This window comes from Eubalaena glacialis, chromosome 3 (genome assembly GCF_028564815.1).
Source record: "Eubalaena glacialis isolate mEubGla1 chromosome 3, mEubGla1.1.hap2.+ XY, whole genome shotgun sequence".
NCBI lineage: Eukaryota > Metazoa > Chordata > Mammalia > Artiodactyla > Balaenidae > Eubalaena > Eubalaena glacialis.
The window spans coordinates 177,373,799-177,394,874 of record NC_083718.1 but is presented as its reverse complement, the minus strand read 5'-3'; the positions used below and the strand labels follow the sequence as shown (position 1 = coordinate 177,394,874).

Here is a 21,076-nt window from a genome sequence, read left to right as displayed (position 1 = left end):
CTGGGCTGTGCCAGGCAAGGACAGAACAGGGACCGTGAGGTGGCTGCTGGGATAATCCAGGGAAGATATGATGGTGGCTGGACCAGGGTGGCAACGGGGGAGGTGGTGAGAAGGGGTTGGATTCTGACACACTTTGAAAGTAGAGCCACCAGATTTGCTGCAGGATTGGATACAGGGTATGCAAGAAAGAGCAAAGCCAAGGAGTTCTAGATATTAAGCCTCTGGGTAAGACTTAACTTGAAGTAAAAGTTCCTGGGCTTAAAAATCATTTTAGACATAAATGTAAAAATAATTAAACCATTAAAATTTCCAGAAGACAATTTAGGTAACTATTTAACTGATCTGTGGATGGAAAAGCACCTTCTAAGCACAAAAGCAATGGAAGGACCACAAGACAAAGGTGGACAAATTTAACTACACAGAAATAAAAATCCACCTGTATGTGGAAAAATAAAAGTCATAAATTCCATCACCCCATCCTATTCCCCAAGTAATAAAATCATGATCGTAGATGTAGCTTAAACATATTGTGTTCTGTGTGCCAAGAACTCTTTTAATGCTTAACGTGTGTTTATTCATTTAATCCTGATAATTTCCCACTTTGAGTATGACGAAACCAGGACACAGAGAGGTCCCACAGCTGTGCAAGGCAAAAACTAGGGTACAAACCCAGGGTGTCTGGCTCCAGAGCACACACACTTAGCCACGCTGTGCTACCTACACCCTTCTGAGCTAGAATAAGACAGGCTCACACGCTCCGTCACCTGGAACCATTTGGGAGCATCACTATTTAGAGGGTGAGTCAGTAACAAGGAAACAGGTGACAGCAGGGATTTGTTTTCAAAATAGACCCCAGAATAGAACGTGTTGTTCACAGATCAACACATTCTCAAGCTCAAGCTCCTACGCCCTGCATCTGAGCAGGATTTTGTTTTTTGTTTTTTTTCTCAAAGCACTGCCAGCCCTGTGATCGCATATCCACCAGCAACCCTCTGTGGCTGGGACAGAGGAGGAAGCTGAGGCCCGGGTATGTGTGTGATGGCTCGAAGTCACCCTCATGGGCTCATGTTTTCCATCGTTCAGCAGGTGCTGAATGAGTACCGAGGTCTATGGTGCCTGGATGTGGAGCCAGAGGGACTCACCTGGGTTTCTCAGCCATACTCTCCTACTGGCCAGCTAGGTGACCTTGGGGAAGCCACCAAACCTCTCTGAGCCTTGGCATCTTTCTATGGGAAGCAGTAGGAATGATACTTTCACAGAGTTATGAGGATTAAAGGATTTAATGGATATTAAAGTGCTTTGTAATAATATTTAACAATAGCCAACTCTTCATGATAACAGTTAACAATTATTCAGTGCTTTCTATTTGCCAAATACTGTACAAAGCCCTTTAAAAAGATTCTCATTTAATCTTTGCAACCCCCTTACAAGGTAGGGGATTTGTTTATTTATTATCTCCATTTTGTAGATGAAAGAAGTGAGGCACAGAGAGGTTAAGTAACTTTCCCAAGGTCACACAGCCAGATCAATACAGTGGTTGATCTTGAATTCAAACCCATAAAGCAGCTTATTTGTGACCATTATTACTGGCAGATCCAGAATTCAAATCCAGGTCTCTGGATGCCTGGATCCTCCTTCCCTCATCCTGAATTTCCCATGTGGGTTCAGGATGGCAGTTGGTGACCCTGACAGTCATAAATCATCCAAGAGTCCAATATTTTCTGAAGACTCTTGCCTGCAGGGGTCCTCGTCCAACTTCAGTTCAGGAAATGCCCCTCCCGGGAGCCAGGCCTTGTGCAAGGCTCTGGCCACAAAGAGCTCACATTCTATCCCAAGACACAGGCTGGGGAAGCACCCAGAATAAACTGGTAGCCTGGCAGTTGTAAGTGTAGATTTTACAGCCTGGATTCAAACAACACTTCTGTCATTTATTAGCTGTGTCCATGTCCCCTTGGACAGGTCATTTAACCTTTCTTATACCACAGTTTCTTCATCAAAAATGGGGGGGATAATATTATGTTGGACCAAATGAAATTGCCATTTCTGTAGGTCAGAAGCAGTCAAATATTGACAGTTTCGTAGAGCTCAGCTTAATAATACTATTTACCTGGGAAGATTGTTAGGGAGGATTAATTGGGTCGATGCCTGTAAAGTACCTAGAAAAGGGTCTCGTATGTGGTAAATCCATGCTAAACTGTGAGACAATAGTGTTATTAATGGTGAGGCGAAACCAAAGGGTCACCAAAGCAGGGATGGCTGTGCTCAGAGCCATACATTCAAAAGTGTTTATTAAGCACCTACTTTATACCACCTTCACATATACTCCAGAGAAAACATTCTAGAGCAAGAGCTCACAACTTGGGGTTCACAGACTCCTAGAGCTTCCAGGGCCTGTGAACATTCCAAATTTATATGCTAACTATGGGCATGTGCACATACACGTGAATACGTTGCCGACAAGCAGATTCATAGCTTTCATCAGGCATTCATGACCCCAAACAGGTGGAGAGAGAAAACCAGGGCACGTCAATGAGTAATGCTGTTATTCTTCTAGTAAGCATTTATTTATTTACTTATTTTTAAATTCATGTACTTTTTTTTTTTTTTTTTAAGCAGAGCATATACACATATTCAACTTTAAGTTTTATTTATTTATTTATTTATGGCTGTGTTGGGTCTTCGTTTCTGTGCGAGGGCTTTCTCTAGTTGCGGCAAGTGGGGGCCACTCTTCATCGCGGTGCGCGGGCCTCTCACTATCACGGCCTCTCTTGTTGCGGAGCACAGGCTCCAGACACGCAGGCTCAGCAATTGTGGCTCACGGGCCTAGTCGCTCCGCGGCATGTGGGATCTTCCCAGACCAGGGCTCGAACCCGTGTCCCCTGCATTGGCAGGCAGATTCTCAACCACTGCGCCACCAGGGAAGCCCCAAGTAAGCATTTATTGAGCACCCTCTATGTGCCAGGCCCTGGGATTTAGCAAGAACGAGATAGACATGGCTTCTGTCCCCCTGGGGGAGAGAGGGTAAAGCAAGCCCTCACAGGCAGGAGAGTGTTCCAGAAAGCGGTGGCAGGAGGCTGTGGGCCTGTGAATCTGGGAGCCCTGATACAAGGTAGAAAAGCCATACAGACATCCGTGGGAGTGGGTGTGGAGACAGGGAAGCAGGAGCCTGAGGGGAAGGCATTGGTCTCCACTGGAGGGATCCAGGCAGACTTCACAAGGGAGGTGGCATTTGATCTGGACACAAAGGAGGAAAAGGGTGTTCCAGGTGGAGAGAACCACATGAACAAAAGCACGGAGGCAAGCAATTATGAGGTGTGTCTGGGACCTCTGGGTAAATAATTCCTTGTGCTGGCATATAGAGGAACAAGGGAGCTGTAAGTGGAGCCCCTCACAGAGCACTTGGAATGACAGGTGAAGGCATGCACCTCTGTCCTGTGAGGGATAGAGAGCCCTCCTGACTAGCACTCCTGACCAAGGCTTGGGACGGCATCTGATTGGTTGGCAGCGCCCAACTAGGCTTTGAGCTCCTGCCGTGCTTCTCCTTAGCTCCCTGAGCTGACCCATTCCTGTCCTCCCTCCCCAGCTGGCCCGGCAGGAAGGGCTTCCCCCAGTTCTATTGGGAGGGAGACTGAAAGTCAGTCGCCAAGAACCACAGGCCAGACACTGAGTCTCAGCAAAAAAGAGAGCATCTCCAGGGAGCTGATGCACCCTCTCTGAGGAGGGCTGACTTGGGGAAGGAGTCACAGCTGAGTACTCCAGGAGGAGGACGCATGGACCAGATCTGGGTGGATTTCCTCGAGGCAGTGAGCATGGTAATTAAGAGCCCTGGCCCTCAGCTCAATTCTGACAGACCTGGGTTCAAATCCTGGCTGTGCCATTTGCTAGCTGTGTGGCCTTGGGCAGATTACTTGGCCTCTCTGAGCTGCAGTTTTCTCACATGTGAAATGAGAATAATGATCCCTTCCTCCAAGAGTTGATGGGTGGAGGAGATGAGATTATGCATATAAAGAGCCTGGCACAGTGTCAGGCACAGACAAAGGGCCCAGAAAGTGTAAGCTGGTATTCTTCTTCTATCTCTATCATCTGGAGTCTGTCGTCTGACACTGAGTGTCTGTTATGTGCAGAGTGTTATGCAGTATGCCAGGGAGAAAGGAATGAGAAAAAGCATGCACCCATCCCCTTCTTCCCAGGCTCCCACAGTCTAAGATGGTGGGTCTTAACTTCTTTGGGGTCTCAGACTCCTCTGAGTCTGCTAAAAGTTTTGGATCCTATGGCCGGAGAAACACAAATATGCATATGTGTGTATATAAAATTATAAGATAGAAAAATCCAGAAAAAAAATCTATACTCAGGGATAGATTTTTGGAGAACTTTAACTTTCAACAATATATATTTACATAAATTTTAAACTGTTTATAAGGAGCATAAATTACTTTTCTAATTCAAAGAGACAATAATAATAAATGCATTCCATTTCAGCAGCCCCACCAAACCCATCCTGGGACTGCCAAGTCGTTCACAGACCCAAATTAAGAAAACCCTGACCTAAAGGGCTAGACAGACACCCACACAAATAATCCAAAATAAGAATAATGTGTTAGAGCAGCGGTTGGCAAGCTTTTCTGTAAATGGTCAGACAGTAAACATTTTAGGCTCTGCAGGCCTTATGGTCTCTGTTGTAACTGCTCAACTCAGCCACTGTAGCGTGAAAGCAGCCACAGGCAAAGGAATGTGTGTGGCCGTGTTCCAATAAAACTTTATTTATGACACTTTATTACAAAATGGGCAGTGGGCCATTTTGCCAACCCCTGTGTTAGAGGTTCCAGCTCTTAGATGACTGGAATGTCTGAATTAGAGTCTGAGAGTGGTCAACTAACATGTCCAAGATCACGCAGCTGAGCAGGGCTGTGGCCTCACTCACCAACCAGCCAAGCCTTGCTACGGCCCAGGGACTTCAGCTCCCAACTCCTAGAGCTGCTGCCTCCAAAGTCACAGCTCCTGAAGCCGTGGGAGAATGTGGGCAGGGAGCTGGGGAGCCAGAGGGAGGTCCAGGCTGGCTGAGGGCCAGATGGTCTGGGAAGTGGAAGACTAGTTATCTGGGAGGGGGAATGAGGGATAGATCATCTTTCCCCTCCTTCAAAGCATTTTGCTGACTCAGTGCTGGGGTCAGAATTGGGTCTTTAACATCCAAGTTACAGTCTTCCCTTCTGCATCAAAAAGTAAAAATCCACATCAGATCAGCAATCAACTTCATATGCCCCATGTCCAGCCTCACACTGATCACCAGGGAATTTGAGATCCAGAAAGGTTTAAGACTTGGCTAGCAGGGGGACCCGGGAGGTGGGCCCAGGAGCCATGGGTACTCAGACCCTTGCGAGGCAGCCCTTCCAGTGCCTGGGAGGGCTAAGGCAGCCAGGAAGTCTCCTGAGGGGAGAGGAGGCTTGAATTAGGCCTTGAAAGGCAGGGAGATCTCCTTAGCAGAAGCCCAAGAACATGGTCTGTTGCCTGCTCTTTCTATATTTTTGTTCCAATTCTCTCTCTTCCTTCTTGACTTCCTCTTCCTTTACTTTGCACCCCCCTGATTGTCTATCACAAGAGTGATAAGCCTATCTATCCTTTCATGCCCACACTCATAACAGACATTGTTAATCAATCTTGACAGTCTTTTAGCTGCTCCAGGAAGCCATTATTAATCAATTAGAGTTGGAACAAAAACTAGAACCTATTTGCTATCCCTGCTGACCTCTCTGTTCCCCTCACCCTTCTACTCAGCTCAGTGCCCATCTGCTCACTGAGACCCAGAGAGATCAAGTGAAATGCAGGGGCTTGCCCCATTCATACAGGGGCCACATGGGAGTGTACTTCCCTCCACGGAGGGACTGGCTCTCACTTTTCTATCTGTCCACGTCTTGTGTCTGCACACATGACTGAGCCTGGTCTTCTGTCCCAGTGACCCCAGGCATGAAGATCTACATCGACCCTTTCACCTACGAGGACCCCAATGAGGCAGTGCGGGAGTTTGCCAAGGAAATTGACATCTCCTGTGTCAAAATTGAGCAGGTGATTGGAGCAGGTAGGTGACTGGTACCCTCTCAGGTACCATGGCCTCAGCCATGGGTCAGGGGACCACCCCAGTGTGTACTCCTGGGATAGAGGGCAGGATGTGGGGCAGGAGCCTCAGAGGACCCTCCAAGGCCTGAAGGCTCAGAATACCCAAGGTGGAAGGGCCCTCAAAGTTCACCCAGTAAAACTACTTCATCACCAGATGAGGAAACTGAGGCACAGGACTGGGAAGGAACTTGCACATCACATCAGAGATTGAGCTAAGTCTGGAACCCAGGTCTCTGGACTTAGTCTAGTGCTTTGTCCTTCCCACCATTCATCCCAGGTCCCTCGCTCCATCTCCCCAGGTTCCCCTACATCCTCACCCCACACCCAGCCAAATACCACAGGATAGCCATGAAAGATTTCCTCTTACTCCCAAAGGTGGCTGAGACTCTTCTGGGCCCTTGCATTCTATAAAGGGGTTCTGTGTCTGGGAGGATGAGCTGACCACTGAGGAGGAAAAGCTCCTGCAGGTCCCAGGAGCAGAGGTTACAGGGAACAGGGAGGTGGCACTTCCACCTGGTAAGGGACATCCTGCCTCTTTTGGTGTGTCTGTCCCAGGGGAGTTTGGTGAGGTATGCAGCGGCCACCTGAAGCTGCCAGGCAAGAGAGAGATCTTTGTAGCCATCAAGACGCTCAAGTCGGGCTATACTGAGAAGCAGCGCCGGGACTTCCTGAGCGAGGCCTCCATCATGGGCCAGTTCGACCACCCCAACGTCATCCACCTGGAGGGTGTTGTCACCAAGAGCACACCTGTGATGATCATCACTGAGTTTATGGAGAATGGCTCCCTGGACTCCTTCCTCCGGGTAGGGGAAGCCAAGAGTGGTGGGGCAGGAAAAGGAGTGGTAGACATAGCTTTATACTGTCAGAGCCTGAAAGGGTCTTGGAAAGATCTAGGTCCAGAATGGCTTGCTTGCTGCCACTTTCCATTCCTTTACCCATGCCAGGCATTGCTAATAAATCCCAGACTCTGTCCCACTAAACCCAGAAGCAATCTCAGAATCCGTCTCAATCCAGGAAACCACAGCGAGTTGATCAGAGTTGGCATACAACCTGAAATCTGTTCCCTCCAAGCTCTTAGCCAGCCTTCTCATTATGCACAAGAGAAAACTGAGGCTCTAAGAGAAGTAGAGTTTGCCCAGTGTACCCAGAGGGTCCAGATGAGAGCCAGGACTGGAACAAGGTTTCTTGACCCTGAGTCCAGAGTTTTTACCAGATTTGGATTTTCCCAAAGCTGTACAGGGAGAGAGTTCAGAGCACAAGGCCAACAGAGGAAAGTTTCTAGGCCCCCCAAGAGATCACAGTCAACCAGCTAGACAAAGAACACTGACTAAGAATCAGAAGTATGCCATCAGACTAGATGCTATTTAATAAATATTTATTAAGCACCTAGTACATGCTAGGCACCTTCCATGCACCTTCTTGTTGAACTCTGACAGCCCTAGAAGGTGGGTGTTAGTTATCCCCATTTAACACACAGATGACGAAACTGAGACTCAGAGAGGTTAGGTCACATGTCCAAGGTTGCACAGCCAGCAAGGGGCAGAGCCAGAGTCAAACCAGCTCCAGAGTCCATGTTCTCTCCACCACCCTGAAACTGGCCTCTCCTGGGCCTCTCTGAGATCTCTGAGCATCTGAGTCCTTCCCACCAAGAGCCCAGGCCAGGGCAGCAGGGTCCTGCTCTGGTTTCCCATTCTGAGAATGCCCCAGAGATCTGACTCATGCCCTTCCATTTACTCTGTGTTTCCTCCACTTCTCCCGAAGCAAAATGATGGACAGTTCACAGTCATCCAGCTGGTGGGCATGCTGCGGGGCATCGCGGCCGGCATGAAGTACCTGGCAGACATGAACTACGTCCACCGCGACCTGGCTGCCCGCAACATCCTCGTCAACAGCAACCTGGTCTGCAAGGTGTCTGACTTTGGGCTCTCACGCTTTCTGGAGGACGATACCTCAGACCCCACCTACACCAGCGCCCTGGTAAGACGGAGGCAGGGAACAGTGGAGTCACAGGGCCAGGGCGGAGGACGGATATCCATCTCTCCCCGCAATACGTTTCCACCAACACTTGCTCATGGCAAGCGCTGTGCTGGGCCCTGGAGACGTAGAGACATAAACCGTGTTTTCTGCCCTCTTGGAGCTCGCGGACTGGTGGACACAGAAGTGCAGAGCACCACAGAGTGACGGGGCTGTGAGTTAGACACCAGCCTTGGGAGGCAGAGGAAGGCTTGCCAAGAGGGAGTGATAGCTGAGCTGAAAGCCAGGTGCCAGTAAAAGTTTGTCAGATGCCGTATTCTCATGGGGAGCTGTGACTGAAGCACAGGCTGTCGGGGAAAGTGGTGGGCACCCATGCCGGAGAAGTAGGCAGGGCCAGATCGCGGAGACTCTTGACTGCCCAAGCTCAGGACTCTCTCCCGAAAGCTGTTGGGGTTGTTGAAGAGTTTTAAACAGAGAGGAATAAGACACAATCCCTAGCCTCAAAGAGCTCAGAGATGGTTCAAATAGAGCCAGGTAAGTAGGCAAATGATATGAGTACTGCTGTCTGTTGAGAAGTGCCTCCTGATGGAGGGGTATGGCACACAGCTGTAGGATTGAGAAGCATGAGCAACTCTTTGGGACTTAGGGAAAGATTTGCAGAGGGACTTCAAGGATGAGAAGGAGGTTACCAGATGGCAGAGTGGGAAAAGGCACTTCACGCAGAGGGAAAGGCATGTGCAAATGCCTGGAGGTCTAGAGCAGCAAGGTGAGTCTGGGGAACAGTAAGATACTTCGTGTAATTGTGCAGCACAGGGCACAGGGTGGGGAGCTTTGCGAGCAGAGGGCATGTGGGTAAGCCTCCCACCCATTAACCCTCCTCATTCTGTTCCCCAGGGTGGGAAGATCCCCATCCGCTGGACGGCCCCAGAAGCCATCCAGTACCGGAAGTTCACCTCGGCCAGTGACGTCTGGAGCTATGGTATCGTCATGTGGGAGGTGATGTCCTATGGGGAGCGACCCTACTGGGACATGACCAACCAGGACGTAAGTCTCCAAGGGGGTGGGCAGAGCCTCTCTGGCCAGCCAGACAGGAGGGGAAGATCCAGAACTTCTGGCCTTTTGCGTGTCCCTCAGGGGGTGGGAGCAAGGTCTCTGAGATCCCAGCCCGATGTTGGTTGATTCAAACATCTGCACAGGACCCTGGACTCTCCAGGGGGCTCAGGAGTAGGAAAGGCCTACCCATCCACAAACCAGCAAATCTTCAGGATGCTGTCACCTGTGGCCAACCCTGAATGAGACCATATCTGCCCCTCAGGTGTTTACCACCCATATGGGAGACAAGACAATTATTCTGGGAACCAGATGTAGTTATCAGGTGCTATGTATGATCAGGTACTAAAGTGGAGGAGGCAGGTGTCCAGCCCTGTAGGTGTTGGAGCAAGGGCAGTGTGGGCAAGATCAGCCAGGAAATCTTCACAGACAGGTGGGACTCACACAGTAGTGGGACTTGGAGACGCGAGGGCTTCCAGTGGAAAGAACAGCCTGTGCAAAGGCCCAGAAGTGGGATGATGAGGGGTCGTGTCGGGGAGCATGGAGAGGGAAGTTGATCCGAAAGGTCGATGAGGTTCAATAATGGGGTGTTTGAAAGTCGATCCGAGGAATTCTGATTTGCAGCAACGCCAGAACAGGGAATGCTTGAGCAGGGAAGGTACCTACAGTCAAGCTGGGGAAGATGAATTTGGCCCTAGGGGCAGGAGAGTTTGGAGAGGTGTTTGGGCTCCTTTCCCTGACAGAAGAGCCAGGTGGGGTTGCCCACAGGAGGGTCAGCCTGGTGGACCCTGAGGCAGAGGGTATCTCAGGGTGCTGGGTGGGTGAGTAGGGGGAGCAGAACACCCAGCTGCCAGGCCAGACCGAGGCCACAGATGGTGGGAACCCAGGTGAGGCACATACTGGGGCTGCCTCCAGGAAGTGGGGGTAGTTGCCATGGCAACCAAGCAAGTCTGTCCTGCCATGTACTGGGGGCAAGACGGGCCAGGCCAGAGGGCAGATGCTCTTACCTCACCCACCCAGCCCCACCCGGCCCCTGTGTTGTCCCCAGGTAATCAATGCCATAGAGCAGGACTATCGGCTGCCACCACCCATGGACTGCCCAAGCGCGCTGCACCAGCTCATGCTGGACTGCTGGCAGAAGGACCGCAACCACCGGCCCAAGTTCGGCCAGATCGTCAACACGCTGGACAAGATGATCCGCAACCCTAACAGCCTCAAAGCCATGGCGCCCCTCTCTTCCGGGTACCGCCCCACCTGTCCCGCCCCTTTTCCCAGTTCTGCCCTGGCCCCACCCCCTCTGGTAAAGCTGAATTGGGATGGGGAAGGACAGCACTAGTGTTTGTTGGGAAGATGGCTACCTTGGGGTGCAGACTGCAGGACACAGACTATCCTGAGAAGGAGAAGGAAGCCCAGTCTGGTAGAGGAAGCATCTTTTAAAGCATGGTCGGAGAGGACAGCTTTTAAGAGAAATCGTCAGAATCTTGGTGAATAGATTTACTCCTCACTCAGTTTCCTCCTCCACTCTTAAACCTGGACCCTCTGACTCGCATTTGCAGCCTCCTCGACATGGCCAGGCCCACACACACATGCATGTACACACACAAATATAGTCCCGTACGTGTACGTGAACATACAGCTGGGCACGAACGCTCATGCTTGTGCTCACACACAATCTCACACACATGGAGACACCCATTCTCAGGCTCTCACACCTACACACATCCACAGGTCCCTGAGCACACACGTTCAGAAGTACACACACACCATACAAACACATGCACACACGCCCCACACTCGGGTTGCCATCCTTATATCAGAGAGACTGGCTCAGGAGGTGCGCTAGCTCCAGTGATCCTGGAGCTTTCCTTCTCCCAGTGGTCCCAGGGCGCCCTGCATCAGGTCTGCAGCCACCACTGCCTTGCCGGGGCAGCTTCAACAGGCCAGCCCTGGCCCTGCGCACTCTTACACTTCAGGACTCTTGATCACACAAGGCTTCTGAGGGGCGTCCGGCTAGATGTCCTTGGGGTCCAGGGCTGGCTGTGGCCAGAGACTCTCTGGGCCCAAGTCCTTCACCTGCCAAGTTCTTAGGGCCGAGAGATTTTCGTGTTTGCCTCTGCCCGTCCCTCCTCACCATGACCCTGCATCAGCCACTCCTGATTCTTCGGATAAAAATCACTCTGAGCTTTTAGCCTGAGGGTCACTTCACACCTCGCCTGCCAGGAAGTCATTCCCACTAGCCCCACCAGCTCTGTCTGGACTTTGGAGAGGCATTCCACAAGATCAGCTTCCTGTAGCACAACCATGGTAGAGAAGGACAGAAGGGCATCAGGGGAGGAAACAGCAAATAATCAGCACAGTTAGTCCAGCTGAAATCCCTCCTCCTCAAAAGAAGAAGCATGGAGAAGCATCTCCCGCCTCACCACTGTGGTCCAGCCTCTCCGCAGTCCCTGTAGAGGCTTCCCTAGACTTTCCAGGTAACCCCAGCTCTGAGTCCTGCACACACTCACTCTCGCCTACTCACACATATATGTGTGCACATTTACGTGAGTTCAAACTCACTCCTGCTCTCACACAGAAATGCTCACATACATACACACTCACCTGCGTTCACACACATGGATGCACGCGTGCAGGTACGCACATAGCCTGCAAGTGTAGTGCTTACCTTCACCCCCAGGTCAGCATGTGCCCTGACCGTCCCCGTTGCCCACCCCACCCCCAGAATCAACCTGCCGCTGCTGGACCGCACGATCCCCGACTACACCAGCTTTAACACAGTGGACGAGTGGCTGGAGGCCATCAAGATGGGGCAGTACAAGGAGAGCTTCGCCAATGCCGGCTTCACCTCCTTCGATGTTGTGTCGCAGATGATGATGGAGTAAGTGCCCAGCCGCTTCCACCCACTGCCATTAGCCGCCCTCCCCACCCATCCCGCCACGCGGGGGGCTCTGGAAAGTGAGGAATAGACAGTGTCCCAGCAGGGATATGGGGGACCAAGGGGCAAGACGGCCAACACGGACTCACATTCATATCAACACCCAGGTCTCCTGCCACCCACTGGCCGTGACCTTGGGCAAATCACAGAACCCTTCTTAGCCCCAGTTTTCTCTTCTGTAAACTGGGGAGTAGTAGGAAGATGAAAGGAGATATAAAGTGAATGACTGGGTACTTAATAAATGCAGGTTCCCTTCTCCTCTCCCGAGGCAGAGGAGACACGTGCACCTAGGCGCCCTGATTCCTAATCACGGGCTCCTCCCATCTCAACATTCACTCACTCCAGCTCCAGATGCCCACCCATTCCCCCAGGCCCTTCACCCCCTGCCTTGCCCTCTCCAGCAGGAAACCCCTGGAAAAGCCCAGGCAGCTCTACCTGGACAGAGTCCCTCCACCCCCACATTTCCCTAACACATGTGCTTCTCTCCCAAAGGGACATTCTCCGGGTTGGGGTCACCTTGGCTGGTCACCAGAAAAAAATCCTGAACAGTATCCAGGTGATGCGGGCACAGATGAACCAGATCCAGTCTGTGGAGGTTTGACGTTCACCTGCCTCGGCTCACCTCTTCCTCCAGGCCCCGCCCCCTCCACCCCACATGCCGGCCCCCGGTTCTTCGTCCACCGCAGGGTCAGCCACCTGCCAGGAGGCCACGGGCAACAGGAAGAACCAAGCAGCGCTCCAGCCATGAGACGTCACCAAGAACACGTGCAACTTCAGATGATGGAAAAAAGGGAATGGGGACAAAAGAAAATAGATCCCGGGAGGGGGCGGGAAACACAAGGAATAGTTTTTAAAGAGGATTCTCATAAGGAAAGCGATCATTGTTCTTGGAGGAAAAAAAGGGCTTGGGAGATTCATGCAGTTTGTCCAATTGGAGATCAAAAGCAGTTTCTCTCCAGCTCCCTCTGGGAAGGTGACCTGGCCGGAGCCAAGAAACACTTTCAGGAACACAAATGTGAAGGGGAGACACAGGGGCCACACTTCTCTCCCGTCCCCGGGGCTGCTCTTCCAAGTCTCACTCAACAGCCACGTGCCAGGAGGATGGGCAGGCGACGGGTAGCCACCCCCGGAACCACTCTTGGAAAATCCAATCCCGCTGCCGCTGGGCAAACAGAAGAATTTTTCTGTCTTTGGAGAATATTTTAGAAACTCCAATGAAAGAGACTTGTTTCTCCTGTCAGCTCCCGGGGCTGAAAAGGGACTTTTGTCCTCCTGGGTCAGGGAGAGCATGGGGACACCCGAAAGGTCAGCCTTCCTGAGGTTGACCATCCCCCTCCCCCCGGTCTGCAGCTCCACGTCCACGTCACGCGCACAGCTCGGCGGCCATGGCCCAGCTGGGCACCCACTCCTGCCCGTCCACACCTGGAGGACTGATGCCGCAATGACTGCCATCAGCTACGACTGCCACTGAGAAGGATTGCTCCTACATCTGGGTTTGTTTACAGCAATTTGTGGACTCGGGGGTATTTTGGTCAGGGGTGGATTTGGTTTGGGGGGGGGTTTGTTGGTTGGTTTTTTTTTATGACAATGAAGTGACACTTTGACATTTCCTACCTTTTGAGGACTTGATCCTTCTCCAGGAAGAAGGTGCTTTCTGCTTACTGACTTAGGCAATACACCAAGGGCGAGATTTTATATGCACATTTCTGGATTTTTTATATGGTTTTCATTGACACCCTTCCCTCCTCCCCCCTGCATAGAGTTCCCACCTGCTGCCAGGCCTCACCAAAGCCAACTGCCACGGGGCCATCTGGGCCATTCAGAGACTGAGTGAGATTTGGGTGGAGGGTGGGGGCCAAGGTGGAGGAGCATCCCACCCCAGGACTGTTTTTGAAAGCAACAGATTGAGAAGGAGGAGGAGGCTGCAGGGCCAGAAGCCTCTGCCCACATCTCCACTCTCCTTCTGTCCCAGTCTATCCAGTACTTTCCAGGCAAACAGGCCCCTTCGAGGTTCCTGAGTGCCCTCGGATGGCCAGAACCCAGTTTGGTCTCTGGGAGCCTAAACCAGGCTGCATCCGAGGCCAGGACCCAGATCATTCACTGTGATATCCCAGCCCTCCAGAGCATCACCCTCAGACCATGTGCAGGCGTGCTCCTCTCCTCCTCTTGCAAGAAAGCATGTGATTTCTCTCCCACCTCTTTCCCTCCACCTGACCTTTGCCCAGGTCTGAAAGTCTTGGCCATGGGAATATAATCAGCCAAGGGGTCTGGCCACAGACTCTCTCCTGTGAGCAAATGCAGCTGCCTGAGCAGAACAATCGGTTAGTGAACTGAATGGAAATAAACACTTTAGCTAGAAAATGACCCCTGTTCTCTGTCAGTTCCAACAGAGACCCTGGCACCTTTGGGACATGTCAAGTGACCCATGATGCTCTTCTAAGGGACTTTTCCTACCTCAGGGTTCCAGAAGGCCCGGGGCTGAGAAAACACATGGAGGACACCAGTGGTCCATGTGGCCTTTCTGGCTCTGGCTTGTCAAAAGCACAGGCAATGAAAGAAGTGAGTTGGAAGTGGCTCAGAACTTGGAGTCTGATGCCCTGCAGATCAGTGTGAACCACTGCAGGACGCATTAGGAGCAGGGAGGTGACAGCAGTGCACTCGCTCTTTTGGGCCAGAGAAAGGGGGCCCAGGTATTAAGTGAGCTGTGATGGTGGGAGTGTGAGGGTCCCGGAGAACCCATGGATCCGCAGTCAAAGCCACAGGTATTATCACCTTATCCTGGTCAACTCTAATTATCCTCTGAGCAGATAGACTTCTACTCACGTACAATCAAAATTCTTCGTGTGGAAGGAGGAGGCTGGGGAGGGGGAGCCAGGGACGCCACATCTCAGGACCTTTCCCTTTGTCCGTGGGAGGCTGACCAGTGAGAAAGATTCATGCCGCAGGTGGTCAACTAAAGGCCCCTCAGTGAGAGCAAGCATCCAACACGGACCAGCCTGTCATCTGTCACTCACCTGTTCTCAGAGCCCGAGATGCGAGGGGAAGGAAGGGATTAGAGGGGAGCATGGGCCCCCCCAGGGGGAACAGCAGAGCAAGCCACAAGGAAGGCATTGGCTGGTTTCCCACGAACTGGCCAGCCTTGGCCCAGCCAGCTGCCCTTTGTGCCCCAAAGATGCCCAGCACGGGTGGCAGCTGTCCCGACACACAAGGTCACCTTCTGGAGGGAGCTGCCCTGATGCTCTTCAGATTAACTCTGTCTCCTCAGCCCGCCCCCCCAACTGCTCTGGGGCCCCACAGGGGGCTGGCAGTCGGTGCTTCCTGTCAGATGGCTTCCTGTCCTAAGCCGCTAGGCTGGTGTCTGCTAGGCAGCACGTCTGCCCATCCGCCCTTCAGGGCCTGAGTCCTCCGTGGTCCTGGGCCTCCACGTGCCGGCTTCTCAAGAGTTAGGGTGCTACCCAAACCCTCTGTCTCTACTTCAGGGTAACAGACAGACGTCGCTGTGACTGTCCCCGGTGCAGGCAGATGCTCCCCTCTCCCCGCTGCTGGGGCAGCTCCCCCTGCCACCTCTTGCTTGCTTCTCAGTGGGGATGGTGGGCCGTGCTGCCAAGCGCCTTCCACTGATGCTGCCTGCTCGCCCGGGCACACGGCTCTGAGCCACCCGCTGCCTGCTTACTAATCCTTTCCTGGCTCAACCTCCCCAAGTGCCAGCCCCCACCTGCCCAGCAGTGTGAGGGGAGTTTCCAGCCGCTCTGCACACAGTTGGTACTTGAGGAAAGAAAGCTGCCTTGCAAACATGGGCCAGGGCACCATGGTAATGGGGACCAGCTGCTCTGAGAGGGTGTGACAGGCAGATCTGCACAGCGCCAGGCTGGGTAATAGAGAGCCCTGCCGTCGCCCCCGCTCCTACTGCCCCAGAAGCGCCCCCAGATGGGTGAGATGGGTTACTGTTGATGATCAGCAGGCCTCTTCCTGGGGGATGATACTCTAAATATCTATCAACCGGTAAGATGGGGGCAAACCAATCAGAATAGATGATGGCCGTAGTGCTACACCAAAAGGCCCCAGAGTAGAGGCTAGGGTGGCGGGGGCAGTCGGGGATACTTAGGGACTTGGGGCGGTGGCTCTTCGCTACCCAGTGGTGCCTCCTGCTCAGATGGCATTAGCTGGACTTTCCCCATCATTTCTGGTCGGTCCCTCTCAGGGAGCTCTCTGCCACCCCCTTGTGTGCATTCACTAGCTTTGCACCCCTCTCAGATCGGGGGCTCATCTCCAGAAGACTAGGAGCTCCCGCCCCGTGCCAGCTCTTCCTCACCCCTGGCTGAAGCACAAGCAGCAATCATGGCCCCAGACCACTGCCCACCCCGGTGCTGGGCCCTCAGCCACTCCTGGCTCTCCCCTGAGCCCCTGAAGTTCCAAATGGTACCAAAGGCTGGATGACTTGTCCGAGGAAATAATGTAAATGCATTCGAAGGTCAGGATGAGGCATGATGCTAGGGAAAAAGCACACTGCCACCAGAGTGGCAGCTCTGACCACTAACTTAAGACACAGATCTGGGCAAGCCAGCTCCCCTGAGCCTCACTCTCGCGTTTGTAAAATGAGTGAGAGGACTGGACTGGGTGAGCCAAGCATGCGAAACACTTTATACACTGCAGCCCTGTGAGGAGGGACTATTTCCTTCCACAGATGGGGCTGGGGGGCTGGGGGAGAATGGGCTCAGAGAGAGGAAGTAGCTTGCTCAGGATTCCACAGCCAGGAAGAGGCAGAGCAGGGTTGTGTCTACCTGCTTCCAATGCCCACTCCACCACACTCAGACGACATGAAGCACCTGATGTCTGAATGCTGGTTGGTAAGAGGAGGGAAAGAGCAAATGGGCTGGGATTGTCATAGAGGGCTTCACAGAGGAGGCTGTCTTGACGATAACAGACGTTGAGAGAAAGGTCACTCCAAGTGGGAGGTGCAGTGTAACCAAAGATGCAAAGGGCAGCATGGTTAACAGTGAGGAGTCGTTTCTGGATGGACCAGAGCAGTGCTGGAAGGCGGGGGTTGGTTTGAGGGGAGGTTGAGGCAGTTTGGACACGATGCACAGTCCAGCCACAACAGGTTCTTGAGAAGAAGAGTCGCAGAGTCAGCATCAGGTGCTAGAAGGAGCAGGCAGTTCGGCCATCAGATGGGAGCAGGATGCCTCACAGCTCCCCCTCTCCCCCGGGGGAAAAGTCCCCTGGAGAAGCCCTCATTTATTCCCGGAGAATCCAGGCCCTGCTGCTTCCTTTTCCATCCTCACTCACTGACGCAGATAATCCAAAGAGTCATTTCAGCTGCTTGGAACAGCAGGGTTGGATTTTGTGCTACCTGATTCTTAATTCAGCTGCATTCGACTGAGATGCCCACCCCATTTCCTCCAGGCCAGGCACTGAGAGAGCTGCCACTCATGGCCAGAGCGGAGTAGACGCGGGTGGTGGTAAGGTCACGGGAAGGCAGGCAGAGCCCCGCGGGGGGCAGAGCGGAGGGATGAAGAGAACAGGGCTGGGGGCTGGGTAAGTGGTATGCAAACTGCTCAGGAAGCCCATCTCTGCCCCGTCGCCCTGGCCCTGGAGAGATCACCCAGACATGCTGTTGGAAGGGGGCGGGGTCCTGCCCTTTGCAATAGTGTGTTATGCTGGGGAACCCAGAGGGAGGTTAGGGAGTCGCACCGCACATGCACGTTCCACCTTGCCCACCTTGACCCAGCCTCCCATGAAATGGCTCCTACCATAAAACAGCATGGACTATGGCCTCGAAGCTGGCCAGATTCCCCTTCAGGGAAATCAGAGGAAGTGACTTGGCCTTTGTTCTGTGACACAGGAAGGCTCAGGGACTCCCCGTCAGAGTCTGGTCTCAGGAGGCTGATGCCACAGCAACTGCACTAATCACTGAACACTTAGCCTACACCAGTCCCATGCGCGGGGCCCTACGGGTGTCACCATCCCCACTCTACGAGTGAGGAACCAGATTCTCAGAGGTGATGCCCAGAGCATTCCAGCCAGGCCGTGTGCCTGCTCCACCCTGACCCCCTAAGTCAGAATAGCCAAGGTTGGGCTCAGGAGCCCCTGTTTTTAACAAGCTCCTCCAGGAGATTCCTCCAGACACTGAAATTCTCTCTTCACTTCCCCCACGATGAACTGTGCCCTGATGTCTGCAGGGAGAGGGTCTGGCGTAGACAGGGATTAGGAAAAAGCAGGACATCGTCAGATAAGATGCCCAAACTCAGACATGGATTAGGACCCATGAAGTGGGGGGAAGGGCTGACCCTCAGGAATGTATTGAGCTAAGCTTTCAGGAAAATTAGACCCCCCCGCCTCCCCAGACCCAGAGTCTGTCTGAGTTTAGCTTCACAGCTTGAAGGCTGCTTCAGGAAAGCTGATATAGCAAGAAGGAACAGGAACTTAATACTTCACAGGGGCCCAGCAGCCCTCCCAGGGCCACCCTCTGGAGACTCCACAGGCCTCAAGGCTATGATCCAGGCCTGTTCACTCAGCACCTGGCCAGGTGGGCCGGGCAAAGGCAGGGTGGGGCTTCCAGCTGGACCTGGAGCTTCATATAACTCCCTGCTACCAGCCTCTGCTACCCAGACTAAGGCACGGCTTTCCCAGGAGGAAGAGGGAGTGAAGGTCCTGTGTCTACTCAGGGTCTAATGGCCCCTGCTGGAGGAGGGGAAAGGGAGATGGCAGAGGGAGGAGGTCAGAGCCAGGACCACATCCACTCTGGGGCCCTGCTGATACTGCAAGAGTCCAAAACTCTAACATTCCATGGGTGAAGATTCCAGCAAAACCTCATAATGCTAAGATTCCAACAGAAGGATTCCATGTTTTTAAGATTCCACCACCATATGATTCTATGCTGCCAATTCTTGAAATTTCAAGTCCCATTGTTCAACTCTGATCCCCAAACCTGAGGGTCCCAGCAGTGACAAAGCACAAAGAGAGAGCAAGAAAGAGAGAAAGAGATGGGGAGGGAGACAGCTAACAACAAATACTAACAACTCCATCCTTTGACTCTGAATCACTTCCTTCTGAGTGTGATGGTGGATTTCCCTCCCTGGTAGAGGGGTAGAATTGCCCACACCTGGCCCTCCCAGTGGCCGGGGAGCTGACTACCCCAGGCTGCAGCAAAGCCCCACACAGCCCACAGTGCCCACTGGCTGGTGGGCTAGACAGCTCAGTTCAGGAGCCTAGTAGGGGCCCCAGTGGCTCAGTTTAGGGAGGGACTCATCTGGGGTGGACACCCCCCACCCCCTTAGAGAGGAAGCTGCAGGGCCAGGGATTTGCTGAGGAATCTTTCCCAAGCACACCACCTCCCTGTTCAGAACCCGAGTCTTAACACTAGGAAGCCATAGGGTCTTGCTGCAAACCCCAGAGTCAGGTGCCTTCCCTCTGACAGTCAGGATGCAACTTCCGTGACCACACAGTCCCTGCCTCCATACAAAGGACCCCCTCACCTCCCAGTTGAGACCACTGCCTATGGAATCTGGGAGACCAGCTGAAAGAGGTGCCTCTGGGTTGCTCAGAGCCTGGTAATCAGTCTGGCTGCTTTCCCCTCCGTGGACAGGGACTCTGGTGGGCAGGGGGCAAGAAATTGAGCCCCTGAGGCTGGCCCGGGGTAGCACCGGCAGGGACACTCACAGCCAGCCTCTTTCGACTCCAGAGAAGAGCAATTCCTGGTTGGCCATGCCCAGCCCCAAACCCTAATCATAGCTGCTATTTCTTGAGTGCCAACAGTGTGCGAGGTGCTGTGCTTAACTTTTTATACATGGTGTCTTGCTTAACCCTCACACAGCTCTGTGAAACAGGTACAATTATTATTCCCCCTCCACAAACTAGGAAACTCAGAGACGTGTGTGGTGGCCTTCCCAGGTCACACCGTCGGCCAGTGGTCTCTGGCCCAGTATCTGTCCTCGTAATCACTACGCTATGCCGCTACCCGTGGTGCCCACTCAGCCCCTCCCCTCTGTCAGACCCTTTGCCAATCAAATCCAGATCCCCAAGGAGCACCCTGTCTGGGGGCACTGGGACACCCCCTCTGACCTTGGCCTCCTGGACGCGCTGTCTGAGCCATGGGCAGTGGGTGTGGGCACCTGGACTGCCCACCCCCCGAGCGGTTCACTCTAACCTCGGCCATGCAGGCCAGAGTTCACAACTGGGGCCCGTGGGGTCTGGTGTGGTTTCACAGAACTCTGTTTCTTCTGGTCACAAATATGGGTTTTCCTGACAATGCTGGGGAGTCAGGGAGGGACGCAGCTAGGGCTCTGTTGGTTGTGGGTCACCCCTGGCTCCCGGGACCCCCACTGTTATGACCAAGGAAATCTCACCAACTGGCTCCATGAGCAACCCTGAGCCTGTGACTCCAATGCCTTTGTAGGAGTATTTTTAGCAGAACCTTTTTTTTCCCCAAAATAAATGTGAATTGCAAAAATTATTACTTGGACTCACAGTATTTTTTCCCCTTGAGGTTCACCAGGGAACAAAGAGGAGCTCCTAGAGGTCCTCAGCAGGTTTCTGAAGAGTGACTAGGAGTTTTCCAGGGCTAAGGATGAAGCCAGGGTTGGGGATTTGGCCTGGGGTGTTGAACTCGAGCAGTAATTCCTAAGTGTTCTAAGAACATTCATTCATGTTTAAGAGTTTGAGCTCTGCTGTCAGGGGTCCTAGGATTTGAATCCCAACTCTGCCATTAGTTAGCTGTGTATCTTTGGAGAGGGCACATCATTGCTCAAAGCCTCATTTTCATGTCTGTAAAATGGGGCAATAATGCCTAACTCCTGGAGTAAAGGTGAGGATGAAATGAGATGAAGCACGTCAAGTGCTCAGCACTCACAACCGTTAGCTCTTAGTATTTTGCCGGGAGGAAGCAGGGCCCACGTCTGTCATACACTCTGCTGTGTTCTCCACAACGAGGACAAAGCCTGACTCATAGAAGGCTCTCAATAAACGTTTGTCAAATTCAAAAAAGGGGATTTGGGGGAGGGTTCCATG

At 52.8% G+C, this 21,076-nt stretch overlaps 1 protein-coding gene across 3 annotated transcripts in view; it reads left to right on the top strand.

Annotated features, from left to right (window-relative positions):
- Window positions 1–12,924, top strand: part of EPHB2 (EPH receptor B2) — a 119,318-nt gene extending 106,394 nt beyond the window's left edge. For 2 of the 3 annotated variants that reach the window (XM_061187017.1, XM_061187018.1), the window contains exons 9-15: window positions 5,951–6,073; window positions 6,667–6,914; window positions 7,873–8,088; window positions 8,980–9,129; window positions 10,184–10,377; window positions 11,858–12,013; window positions 12,563–12,835. In XM_061187017.1, the coding sequence (XP_061043000.1) occupies window positions 5,951–6,073; window positions 6,667–6,914; window positions 7,873–8,088; window positions 8,980–9,129; window positions 10,184–10,377; window positions 11,858–12,013; window positions 12,563–12,671 (1,196 nt within the window). In that variant the 3' untranslated portion in view covers window positions 12,672–12,835. Of the gene's footprint in view, window positions 1–5,950; window positions 6,074–6,666; window positions 6,915–7,872; window positions 8,089–8,979; window positions 9,130–10,183; window positions 10,378–11,857; window positions 12,014–12,562 lie in introns of all 3 variants that reach the window. The other variant, XM_061187015.1, reaches the window with a different exon arrangement.
- The last annotated feature ends 8,152 nt before the right edge of the window (window positions 12,925–21,076 follow it).